Genomic DNA, 12,936 nt, shown 5'->3' on the forward strand with positions numbered 1-12,936 from the left:
CTTGTCAATGTTACCCCTTCCCTCATTAGGGAATACTTTTAATCCTGCTTCAAATATTTTAAACTGATTATTTTGCTTTTTACAGTTTCCTCTATGCAGTTCAAAGTATCAGAGAGAAGTTAAAGGCAAAGCCTTTGCTTTTACAGGTAAATTCATTAATTAACATAAGTTCCTTAGGTTCCTCACTAATTTATTTTTTGTGACATATACATTTTTGAGGTAATCTCAAAACCTTTTTGGAAGAAGTTGGGCTATAAATAAAAATTGCTATAATGGCAATAGACATTTGGGAGGAAATGGTATGAGTAGAGTTTTGTCATCAGGGCAGTTCTAAGTGAGTGATGGTTTTTATCATGCTAATCTCACTCTGCTCATAGTTACCGATTGGTGAAGCCAAAACTTTCAAAGGAATTGTGGATGTAGTAAGTAAAGAAAAACTTCTTTGGAATCCTAATTCAGACGATGGAAAAGACTTTGAGAGAAAACCCCTCTTGGAAATGAGTGATCCTGAATTGCTGAAGAAGACACTCGAAGCAAGGAACAGCTTAATTGAACAAGTAAATTCTTGAGTTTAAAATTAAGTGTTCAGTAACTTTGAAAGAGCATTATTTATTGTAAAAATTTATATAAAATGACGTGGAATATTTAAGTCTAATGAATAAGCCAACACCAGTATATGCAGCTGTGTCACTATGTGTATGTGTGTGTGCTGGCACATGCACAGAAGCATGAGTACATACTTTTGTGTTGGTTGTTGAATTCAATGCCTTGAGAGTGCGAAGTATATGCTCTACCACTGAGCTAATACCTCCAGCTCTGACGTATTTTAGTATTTGTCTTTTTTTTAGCTTTTTATAAATTACTACAAATTATATCCCTAAAGAACTTAGTTTTGCATGTTGTGAGCTTAAAGTGGAATATACTGTTTGTATTTTATTACATTATTTCCTATTATGTAAGAGATTCATCCCTGTTACTATATGTAGTTAAAATTTAACCATATTCAGTTTCTATCCTGCATAATGTTTCAATATGTGATTTGAGCACAACTTACCATCTTCCCCTGTGGATGGACTTTAAGGTTTCTTTTGTTACAAATACTGTTGCTATGAACCTCTTTGTATCTCCCACTGCACATGTGCAACAGTTTCTTGAGGTTTGATTTGTATAATTGCTGGACCAAAGCAACTGACAAGATGGTCAGAGATCAAGCTGCTTTTATCTTTACCAGAGATTAAAGTATTTAGAAAAATTTTAAACCATATAGCTCTAGACTGTATCCTCAAAATTTTGACAGAAAATAGCAAGCTCATGTTTGTTCATATTTCTAATATTTGTATTCATTTATAGTACAAAGTAATACATACCTCAGACTCCCTAAATCTTACAATAGATAAAAGTATTTGAGTGTGATCCCTTTGATTTTTTTCACTTCTAACTTAAATTTGACCAAGTAATCTATCTATCTATCTATCTATCTATCTATCTATCTATCTATCTATCTATCTATCTATCTATATGCTTGTTTTTTTCTGGCCCTAGGACTTGAACTCATGGCCTGGGCACTGTCCCTGAGCTTCTTTTTCTCAAGGCTAGTGCCCTACCACTTGAACCACAGCACCACTTCTGGTTCTTTGGTGGTTAAAGGGAGAAACAGTCTTCAAATGCTTAACTAAATTGTCACACCGCTAATGAAGTGGTAGAGCTGGAATCTTGATCTGCCTTAGCTCAGTTACAACCGCTGCCCACTTTGTAGTACTGCTACTCTAGGTTAGCAGAGCACAGAACAAAAAATAAAATAGACAGCATGACTGCATGTATAGTTGGTTTTTCTGTGGGTTTGTTTTGTGTGAACACATATTGTTTTAATACAAAAAAGATAGGACTATAAAGAAGGATCTTATAGTTCATTGAGGAGCCAACACATATTTGCATGTATTCTCGCATCTTCAGGGACATGATAATATATGATGACAAAAAATTTGTGATTATCAATCAATACCTAATTAACTATAAGGAGTATATAAGTATATATAAAATTTAGAGAGGGCTGGGAAGGTGGCTCAGTGGTAGAGTGCTTGCCTTGCATGCATGAGGCCCTGGGTTTGATTCCTCAGTACCACATAAGCAGAAAAAGCCAGAAGTGGCACTGTGGCTCAGTGGTAGGGTGCTAGTCTTGATCTAAAGAGTTGAGGGACAGCACTCAGGCCCAGAGTTCAGGCCCCACAACTGACCAAAAATAAATAATGAAATAAAATAAAATAAAATTTAGAGAATGAACCAAGCACCAGTGGCTCACACCTGTAATCCTAGCTACTCAGGAGGCTGAGATCTGAGGATCACGGTTCAAAGCCAGCAGGGGCAGGAAAGTCCATGAGACTCTTATCTCCAATAAACCACTAGAAAAGTGGAAGTGCTGCTGTGACTCAAGTGGTAGAGCACTTGCCTTGAGCTGAAGAGCGCAGGGACAGTGCCCAAGCCCAGAGTTCAAGCCTCACAACAGACAAAAAAAAGAAAATTTAGACAATGAGACCACCTCACATGCATTAATGTACCTACAATCAACCCCCCACCCCCCAAAAAAAAATGAGCATAGTGATGGCTCACAACTAATTCTATCTACTTGGGAATCTTGAGGTTGGGAGGATTGCAGTTCAAGACCAGCCTGGGAAAAAACAACTCTTGAGATCTTTCTCAATCCCTAAAGAGCTGGATGTAGTGGCACACATCTGTTATCTTTGCTAAGAGGGAAGCTTAAATAGGAGGATCATAGTCCAGGTAGGCTTAGGCATAAAGCAAGAGCCTACTTGGAAAATAACAAAATTTAAAAAGGCTGGGCATACGGTTCAAGTGAAAGAGTTCCTGCCTAGTGAACACAAGGTCCTGAGTTCACTATTGGTGAACTTCACTGTTGGTGAACTGGCACTATTGTTAGTGAGTATAGTTGTATCATTGCTATTGAAAAAACATGGAGGCTCTTCAGAAAATTGAAAATAGAATGACTATATAATCCCAAATTTTCATTCTGTATACATACTCCTAAGAATGAAAAACAGGGCCTTGAAAAAAATATTTGTACATCTGCATCCCTAGCAGTGTTACTCACAAGAGCCAAGTGTGGGAGCCAGCCAAGCGTCTGCTCATCAAGAGGTGAATAAAATATGTCATAAACACACAGTGGGATAGTATTCAGCACAGCGATATTGATGTGCTTAACATTGCTGAACTGTGTTTAAAAATGGTTACAATGGTCAATTTTGTCTTGGTTTTCATAGTGGAAAATATTATTAGGGACTAGAATCAACTTTGTATGTCTGAATAGAGTGGAAAATAGAATTGAAATTGGTTACTTAATCCTCACAACAGCCCTGAGAGACGGTTCTAATATTAACTGCATAGGGTATAATGTAGAAGGAGGTAATATAATTTGACTGAAAATGAACAGGTAGACAGTGGGGAATTGTTTCCAGCAGGCTGAGTCCAGATGGGATCGACCTCACAGATACTACTTTCCTGGACAATTAGGTATATTTCTGCTATAGTTTGAATATTTTGCTACCTTATACTGCTATCAACTTTTTAAACTGTTTTACTAATTTATTACCTGCTAGATTCTCCTGTTTCCTCAAGGTAGAAAAGAATTGAAATAATGTCAATATCCCTCCATGAAATGATTTCCCTTGGTGAAGAATTACAGTAAGATCAATTCTTTGACTGTTTTAGGAAATATGGTCAACTAGAATGTTAGAGGGATACCAGATGACTTTTTATTAACTAAAATCCCAAATTATCTAAGAGCAAACTATTGTGTTACTATTGGCTGCAAGTTGTATGTTTTCTTTCATTTCTTCTGAGCACTCTTGGTAGGGAAAGTGCTTTATTGAGATTCTACTCAAATTCTGGCTCTTTGAGTTTAGGAGTCTTATTAGTATTTCCTTAGTTTCTAATTTTCTTCTCTTCAAGAGAAAAACTATCTGAAAGCTATGAAGAGTTTGGGCGCCTGTATAATAAGATGCAAGCTATAGCTATCTTGAAATAATTAAATAATTCATATTGGTTGTATTTAAGAAAATTAATAATTGTGGAAGTACAGGGAAGAACTTAAAGCCTTTCTCTTTAGGTTGCAGATTTGGATGATGAATTTGCTGCTTTGGTTTTAGAAGAATTTAGTGAAAATTTTGATTTGCTACCAGCTGAAAAGGTAATTGTATTACTTAGTTGCTTTGACAAAATTTTATTTAGTTTTTTAACTATGTATATTATTAGGAAATACTAACTTAAAAAATTAGGTTAGTCATTACTCATGCAAGTATTAATGCCAATGATTTACTATTTTGAGATACACTTTACAAAATTAGAAATTGGATGTTTTTTATTTATATTGAGTTGTATTTTCACTCTTCAGTCCTTCTACATTCTGATTTTTCTAAGGATATTTAGGGAAATCATAGATACAAAGTTATACTTAAAAGTTACGGGTATGTCAACCTACTTCATGATCAATATTCTGTACCTGTTTTATATTTAATAGAAACTTGTTATAGTTTTTGTCTTCTTTTTTTTTTTTCAGTCGTGGGGCCTGAACTCTAGGCCTGGGTGGTGTCCCTCAGCTCTTCAGCTGTAGGCTAGTGCTCTACCACTTGAGCCTCAGCCCCACTTCGGCTTTTTCTGCTTATGTGGTGCTGAGGAATCTTACCGACTGCCTCATGCATACAAAGAAAGCACTCTACCACTAAGCCACCTTCCCAGCCCCAGTTTTTTGTCTTTTAACATTCATTAAAACTGCAAAGAGGAAATTGAGATACTCATAGTATTTGAGATTTCCTTGAGATTTCCTCAAGGAATCTGCCAGATACCTTTCCCTGTTTGTAGACAAATATATTGTTTATTTTCCTTTATGATTCTAAGAGTTAACAAGAAAGTTTCACTTTGGTAATCTAAAAAATATGGGACCAAGAGTGAGCCCAACAAGTTTACTTAGTTATCATTCACATAAAAAATATAAAACCAGGTATGGTAGCTCATTTCTATAATCCTAGCACTTGGGATATTCAGAAGGATTGTATGTTTGGAGCCAACTTGGGCTACATAGTGAGACCCTATCTCAAAACAGCCATTAAAAAAATGAAGGTAAGTCCAGCACTTTAATTCATGCATGTAATCCTTGCTCTTCAAAAGGCTGGAAGCTGAAGGATTGCATTTTGTGACCATCCCTGGTAGAAAAATTCACTAGACTCCATCTCCAAAATAACCAGCAAGAAACAAGGTTTGGGGTGTGGCTCAAGTAGTCAGCCAAAAAGCAAGCCAACTGAGCAAATTCAAGACCCTAAGTTCAAACCCTACTACTACAAAAATTAATTAATTAATTAAAGACACAAGAACCTACTTTTCAGCTACTTAAAATTAGAGGTACAAAAAAGTCTTTTTCTTTTTAATTATATGAAATCATTTAAAAAATTTTTGCTTAGAATTTGATGTGTAGTGTTTCCTGTTGTCCTCCAACATGAATTCTGTTTTTAGCATGCTTATAATCTAAAGTAAAACAGACATACTAGTTCTTTTTTGAAAGCTGGAAAAGCAGGTAGATTGCAAGAGCCTTGATTTTTGTGCTTTTTAAAAAATGTTTCCTACTTTAATTTTTTTGTTTTCCTTTGGATTTTGTTTAACATATTAGATCTAATTATTTTGAGAAAAGTAATTATAAAGTGGGTTTTTATTTCCAGTTCTTCTGTTAAACTGTGGATGAACCACAAAATTATCAATTCACTTACTCATATTCTTTTACTTGCTTATATCTTAAACTTTTCTAGTTTCTGGACAGTTAGTAATATTTTCACTGGGTAGATTGTAATACTTGTGGGGATTTTTACATTCTAATAAGCAAGAGACAGTTAATAAATATCTCACATGCCAGGTGTAGTAATTAGTGTTATAAAGAAAATGATGACTGTAAGATGATGTGGTAAGAAGGGTTGCTTTATAAGGGTGGCTTGGAAGGCCTGTCCTTGCAAGATTCTGGCAGAAAACAGTACACTCAACACAAAGTAGATACTTACTGTCTCCACTTTCTTAACTTAGCTGCAGGCTGCAATACACAGAGTGACTCTGGCCCAAACAGCAGTGCCCGTGCTTTGTGGAAGTGCCCTGAGAAACAAAGGTGTCCAGCCCTTGCTAGATGCCATCACTATGTACTTGCCTTCACCTGAAGAGCGGGAGTATGAATTTCTGTAAGTATGTTGTCATATAAGTAGAATTCCTGCAGTGGACTTTACTTAATGAAAAATAGTTACACTACCCATTTGGAATAACAGTGATGAAAAACAGTCTTTGAAAATGATATATTATGGACACAAAAGCCCTGAATTCAAACCCCAGTATCACCTCCACACCTCAAAAAAGAAAAAAAAAGAATGAACCTTGGAGACACAGAAATAAAAGAGACAAAGGAGATAAAAGACACATCCAATTATAGTGAAAATAAAATAACTTCATTTCACCTTGCAATTATAGGAAAGGTCACTGTCTTATTTCTGTTGTCACTAACAACTTTGTACTTAAATAATAGTTGTTGAATATATGAGCATTGTACAAAATAGAGAAGTGGTTTGTAATTGTTAACTAGGGCATTAATAACTTTTCATATCTCTAAGGTAGAAAGACATCATTGTGAAGCTATTATTCAGGCGTGGTAATGTTGGATTTAAATTCCAAGTTGCTTATGCTTCCATATATAAAATGCAGAGAAGAGGATCTATCATCTAGGGATCATGGATTTCTTTGAGACTAATGAAAACATGGTATTTCTTCAAAAAGATGTACCTATACACAAAATTTGACGATTTAAAGAAAATTCAAACTTTCTAAAACCTATCCATGAACACCAATTGAAAAACACCATTCTATAAGATTGTGATCTTTATAAACAAACTCAGATTCTTACTATAGATTTTTATGATTATGTATCTGGACAAGGCTAAAGGAAAGAGTGAAGGCACTCACCGGCAAGTAGCCATTTGGTCATCCTGTGTCTTGAGAAGTGGTATGGCATTCCCAGATAGTCTTTTTTTTTTGGCCTGTCATGGAGCTTGAACTCTTCAGCTCAAGACTAGCACTCTACCACTTGAGCCACAGTGCCACTTCTGGTTTTCTGGTGGTTTATTGTCGGTAAGAGTCTCATGGACTTTCCTGCTCAGGCTGGCTTTGAACCGAGATTCTCAGGTTTCAGCCTCCTTAGTAGCTAGGATTTATAGGTGTAAGCCACCGGCGCCTGGCGGAGATAGTCTTTTTGAAGAGGGAACTTTTAGCAATGAAGTTAGAGGTCATAATTTAAAGATAGTCTGTTCTTTTCACTTTTGAAGACTTAGTAGTAATATCTCCATTTAGTAATTTAGCCAATGGGGGAAGAGATATTTAGTGATGTAAATTAACAGACCTGGCTAGCTTTATTTAAAGGTATGACGGATCTTTGGAGGATGTGAGTTACATTTTCATAGTGATTCTGATGTGATCTGTATAGACATATAGGAAGTGTGTTTCCTAGGCCATGGTATAAGGGTGACTTTCTGTAATGTATCGTTATTTTATAGTCTGTGGTATAAGGGTGACTTTCTGGGGGGTCTAGTCGTGGGGCCTGAACTCTGGGCCTGGGCGCTGTCCCTCAGCTCTTCAGCTCAAGGCTAGTGTTCTACCTCTTGAACCACAGCGCCACTTCCGGCTTTTTTCTTTTTGCTTATGTGGTGCTGAGGAATCGAACCCAGGGCCTCAGGCATGTAAGGCAAGTGCTGTACCACTGAGCCACCTTCCCAGCCCCAAGGGTGACTTTCTGTAATGTAGCATTACTTTATAGCCCGTAGTATAAGGGTGACTTTCTGTAATGTATCATTATTTTATAGCCCGTGGTATAAGAGTGACTTTCTGTAATGTATCATTATTTTATAGCCCGTGGTATAAGGGTGACTTATGTGCACTGGCATTTAAAGTTCTCCATGACAGGCAGCGAGGACCACTGGTTTTTATACGCATTTACTCAGGCACATTGAAGCCCCAGCTGGCCATCCATAATGTTAATGGAAACTGCACGTAAGTAGAAAATTAGGTTATTTTCTAAACCTGCACTTATTTCTTCAAAAGCACTTTACTGGAAAAAAAGATCTATATTATGGTTTTGTAGAGAGAGAGTGAGTCGTCTACTCTTGCCATTTGCTGACCAACATGTAGAAATCCCTTCCCTCACTGCTGGCAACATTGCTTTGACTGTTGGGCTCAAACATGTAAGTAACTAAATGATCTCTATAATAAATGATAATAATTTAAATATTGCTCTTATGTAAGTACTTTATAATAGTAAAAGTCCACAAACAATGTAAATAGACATCATTAGAAGAATAGAAAATATTGTATATATACATTAGTATGTTTGAATGTTATTCATTGTTAGAAAAATAAATTACAACAGACCACAGCCAAGAGGGATTATATTCACATATAGTTCAAATCCAAGTAAATTATGGGGTTTTTTGATGCTGGGTTTTTTTTTCCCTGGTGGTGGTGGTGGTGGTGGTGGTGATGGTGATGGTGGTGGTGGTGGTGGTAGTGGTAGTGGTGTTGGTGTGTGTACATACACATGCTAGTCTAGAGGCTTGAACTCAGGGCCTGGGCTCTGACCCTGAGCCTTTGTGCTCAAAGGTAGCACTCTATAACTTGAGCTACAACTCCACTTGTTGTGGTTAATTTGAGATAATTTTCATCGTCTTTACTACCTGGGCTGACTTTGAACTATTATCCTCACATCTCAGCCTCCTGTGTAGCTAGGATTACAGGCCTTGAGCCACCCGCATCTGACTTAAAGTATGTTTTTCATGGATACATATATAGGCTATAAGTTTACTTAAAATAGTTTCATTCTCATTGGGTTTTTTTCTCCTTATATGCTCTTTATAGATAATTTTACCATGTAATTGGTTAGGTAGTAATAGAAGATATTTGGCTGATGAAGCCTCCTTCAGGGGAAAAGTTTTGGTTTCTTTTTTTTTTTTTTTTTGGGGTCCAGTCATGGGCCCTGAACTCTGGGCCTCGGTGCTGTCCCTCAGCTCTTCAGCTCAAGGCTAGCGCTCTACCACTTGAGCCACAGCGCCACTTCCAGCTTTTTTCTTTTTGCTTATGAGGTGCTGAGGAATCGAACCCAGGGCCTCAGGCATGCAAGGCAAGCGCTCTACCACTGAGCCACCTTCCCAGCCCAAGTTTTGGTTTCTTTTGTTCAGTTTATAGATCAGAGCTTGCACATCATAAGGATTGCGTAGGTACTCCTAGAATGAATGGATGAAAACACTTGATGCTAAAACACTTAGTTTTAATGGGTTAAAACTAAGGACATTTCTTTTTTTATGATTAAATCAAGTGCAGTTCTCCTTTTTTTAAAAAAAATTTCACATTGAGTACACAGTGTTACTTTGAACATTTTCAACTCTTTGTGATTAAATGCAAGTTTCAGGGTTTTTTTGGTGAGAAATTTCCATATTGAAAATGTAGATACTGGACTTCTAATGTTGAACTATCTGTTCCTTGAAATACTGGAAGGATCTCCACAAGTTTGTGTGGAGTCTTGCTTAAGCAGGACTGTCTTTACAGAGAAGGGAACTAGCACAAAACTTTGTGATGTTGAATTAAAGTGAAATTATAGTTTTAAAGAAGAGCCAAATTCTGCATCGACGCTTTCGATTTCTGTATGGTCAAGTGTATTCTCATTGGGTAGTTTAGTCAGTTATTTTCTGTCAAATTATAATAAAAATCTTTTTGGTATTAAAACACTCCAAGTAGACTTTTATTTAATCTGTCTTGTTGTGACTGAAAATTTAGGCAGATACATTTGTTTTGCCAAATGAATTTTGAATGTGTGTATGTATGTTTCATTGTTAGAACATTTGTAGCAGTATTTCAGATAGAGTTCTTATTCTAATCAAATGAGCAAATATGCAAAGTTAAAATGAGCTTTATAAATCTATTCCTCTTAAGTTCTGATGAGAAGAAAGTATCATATTAAAATTTTGTTTTGATCTTGATTTACTAGAATTCTTCATATTTTAAGGATATTTTGTCATATTTGAAATGTCATATTTAAATGATTTAAATGTCATATAATATGATTAAAATTTTGAAGTCCGAAAAAGAGTCTTTTGCCTTGAGGTTCTTGGGGGGGGCAGAAGGTAAGGGCTCGCTGCAGCCTCTTGGGTTTGAGTTGTCTTGTTTGCTTGCAGACTGCTACTGGAGACACTATTGTCTCATCCAAGTCTAGCGCATTAGCTGCAGCTCGCCGAGCCAAAAAGGAGGGAGAAAAGAAGCACAGGCAAAACAGTGATGCCGACAGGCTTTTATTGGCTGGGGTAGAGATTCCAGAACCTGTTTTCTTCTGTACCATCGAACCCCCATCAGTGGCTAAGCAGCCAGGTATGAATAATCTTAGTGCTCTGATAATTTAGGTAAAATAGTTATAGTATACCTTCAAAAATATTTTTATGTGATTGAATTAAATTTCAATTGAATTTATTGGTAAGCATTTCTTATGGAAATCTAGTGTTTTACTTAAGAGATTCTTTGGATTTTATAACCTCCTTTATTTTATTTTTCTTTTATTTTTTTTTATTGTGAAAATACTGTACAGAGGGGTTACAATTACATGGGCAAGATAATAAGTACATTTCTTATTAAACATTGTTGCTTCCTCCTTTGTTTTCCCTTCCCATCCCTTCCCATCCTCCCCTCGCCCCCCTTACCCTCTCCCCCTATTTTATCTTTCTTATATCTTGACCATTTTTTTCTCATTTTATATTCTTCCTTACTCTTATTCTTATGGTGCTATCTATGGGATTCCAAAGACTGGACTTTGCAGAATGTAATCATGTGATGTTACTGTCCTTTTTTGTTTTTGTTTTTGTCTGCCTGGGGTTTGAACTCTGGGCTTGGGTGCTGTCCCTGCACTCTTCAGGTCAAGGCGAATGCTCTACTGCTTGAGACACAGTGGCACTTCCATTTTCTAGTGGTTTATTGGAGATAAGAGTCTCACAGACTTTCCTGCCCGTGCTGGCTTTGAACTGTGATCCTCAGATCTCAGCCTCCTGAGTAGCTAGGATTATAAGCATGAGCCACTGGTGCTCAGCTGTTACTGGTCCCTTTTAAGGACCTTCAGTGGCTTCCTAATGCAAACTCAGACTTCTCACCATGGCCTTTAAGACCTTCCATGATGTCCTTGTCCCATGTCTCTCCTAATTTGATGCTACTCCTCATTCTATCTGGCTATTGGCCTTCTTGCTGCTTTTCTAAAAGCAGATTATTCTTTACACTGTATTCCCACTATCTGGAATTCTTTTTCCTGAGGTTTTTGCTTATTGGCTTATTGGAGGTACCTTTTAGGTCACTCGGTCTGTGGTCATCATGATTATGTTACTTTGTTTTAAAGTCTACAAAGCATTTACATCTGAAATTTTCTTCTTCAAAATGTGTTTATTTGTTTATCTCTTTTCACCATTACAGCATAGAAGTGATCTATAAAATGTTGTTTGTCCCCTAGATTTGGATCATGCATTGAAATGTCTTCAGCGTGAAGATCCCAGTTTAAAAGTGAAGCTAGATCCTGACTCAGGACAAGTATGCATGTTACTTCTTATCCCAAAAGCCTTTCTATGATAGTGTTTATGTGTATGTTCTATGCTTCTGAAAGAAAAGGTAATTTTGATTCATAATATAAATTTCTGACTAGCTAAAGCTAAATAATCAAATTCTTTTAGGACTTGAACACAGGGCCTTTATACCTTCCCTGTGCTTTTTCCGCTTAGGAAAAAGCTTCAGCCACTTCTGGTTTTTTGAGTGGTTTATTGGAGGTAAGAGTATTAGGGACTATCCTGCCTGGGCTGTCTTTGAGCAGCGATCCTCACATCTCAGCCTCCTGAGTAGCTAGGATTACAGGTGTGAGCCACCAGCTCCCCAACACTTTTGACTTTCTGTAAAACTGCCTTTTATGAAAGTTTGAAATAAGCTTAAACTCTTAAGCCTTGAGTCTTAGGCACTAAGGCTTATAAAGGCATCATTTCAGAGAGAGATCTGGAAAAGTGCTTTTCTGACAAAAGCACAGCTCACTAAAATGGAGAAGGGATGGATTTCAGTCTAACAACGCAGGAGGAAAGTGGGTTCTAAAGTAGGTATAAAACAATGATAAGGGCTTGGAAGGTGGCTCAGTGGTAGAGTGCTTTCCTTGCATGCATGAGGCCCTGGGTTTGATTCCTCAGCACCACATAAGCAGAAAAAGCCAGAAGTTGTGCTGTGGCTCAAGTGGTAGGGTGCTAGCCTTAAGCTGAAGTGCTGAGGGACAGTGTCCAGGCCCAGAGTTCAGACCCCCACAACCAGCAAAAAAAAAGATAAAATGTAGTGAACATCAGATATTCATGATTCTTCAAAAAAAAAAAAAAAAAGACCTTAAAATACATACTACGTCTCTGTGGGAATGCAAAGTAGATTTTCAGAAGTAAATTTTTTTAAAATAGTATTTTTGTTTTGATTAGGATGGCTATACTTTTTTTTTTTTTTGCAGTACTTGCATCTAAACTCAGGGGCCTCACACTTGTTAAGCAGATGCTCTACCACTTGAGCCATGTTCCAGTCCTTCTGCTCTTTTTAAGCGACCTAGGATGAGCCACCATGCTTTGCAACAATGCAATTTAAGAGTTAAAAAAATTAAGAACAAAAAATAAGAGAACACAAAGTATAGAGTTAGTACCTGTATTTTCTTTTTTGTTTTATCTTACCTGTATTGGAGTTAGAACTTGAGACTTCATACTTGCTAGGCAAGTATGAACCTTTGCCCTCTCTACTTCTCTGGAGGTCAGAGTTGATATGTTGTTTTCCAAAGACCACATCTTAAATCATGTTGTTAGATTATCTGGTGAA

At 36.9% G+C, this 12,936-nt stretch overlaps 1 protein-coding gene across 2 annotated transcripts in view; it reads left to right on the forward strand.

Annotated features, from left to right (window-relative positions):
* The window catches only part of LOC138834394 (ribosome-releasing factor 2, mitochondrial-like), a 31,772-nt gene extending 19,567 nt beyond the window's left edge, over positions 1 to 12,205 (forward strand). For both annotated transcript variants that reach the window (XM_070033031.1, XM_070033032.1), the window contains 8 exons: positions 86 to 146; positions 378 to 557; positions 4,121 to 4,201; positions 6,079 to 6,227; positions 7,939 to 8,079; positions 8,171 to 8,270; positions 10,254 to 10,443; positions 11,564 to 12,205. In XM_070033031.1, coding sequence (XP_069889132.1) covers positions 86 to 146; positions 378 to 557; positions 4,121 to 4,201; positions 6,079 to 6,227; positions 7,939 to 8,079; positions 8,171 to 8,270; positions 10,254 to 10,443; positions 11,564 to 11,679 — 1,018 coding nt within the window. In that variant the 3' untranslated portion in view covers positions 11,680 to 12,205. The remainder of the gene's footprint in view (positions 1 to 85; positions 147 to 377; positions 558 to 4,120; positions 4,202 to 6,078; positions 6,228 to 7,938; positions 8,080 to 8,170; positions 8,271 to 10,253; positions 10,444 to 11,563) is intronic.
* Positions 12,206 to 12,936: the final 731 nt, after the last annotated feature.

The sequence above is a fragment of the Dipodomys merriami genome, unplaced genomic scaffold, assembly GCF_024711535.1.
Source record: "Dipodomys merriami isolate MVZ:Mamm:240054 unplaced genomic scaffold, mDipMer1.0.p SCAF_213, whole genome shotgun sequence".
In the NCBI taxonomy this organism is placed as follows: domain Eukaryota; kingdom Metazoa; phylum Chordata; class Mammalia; order Rodentia; family Heteromyidae; genus Dipodomys; species Dipodomys merriami.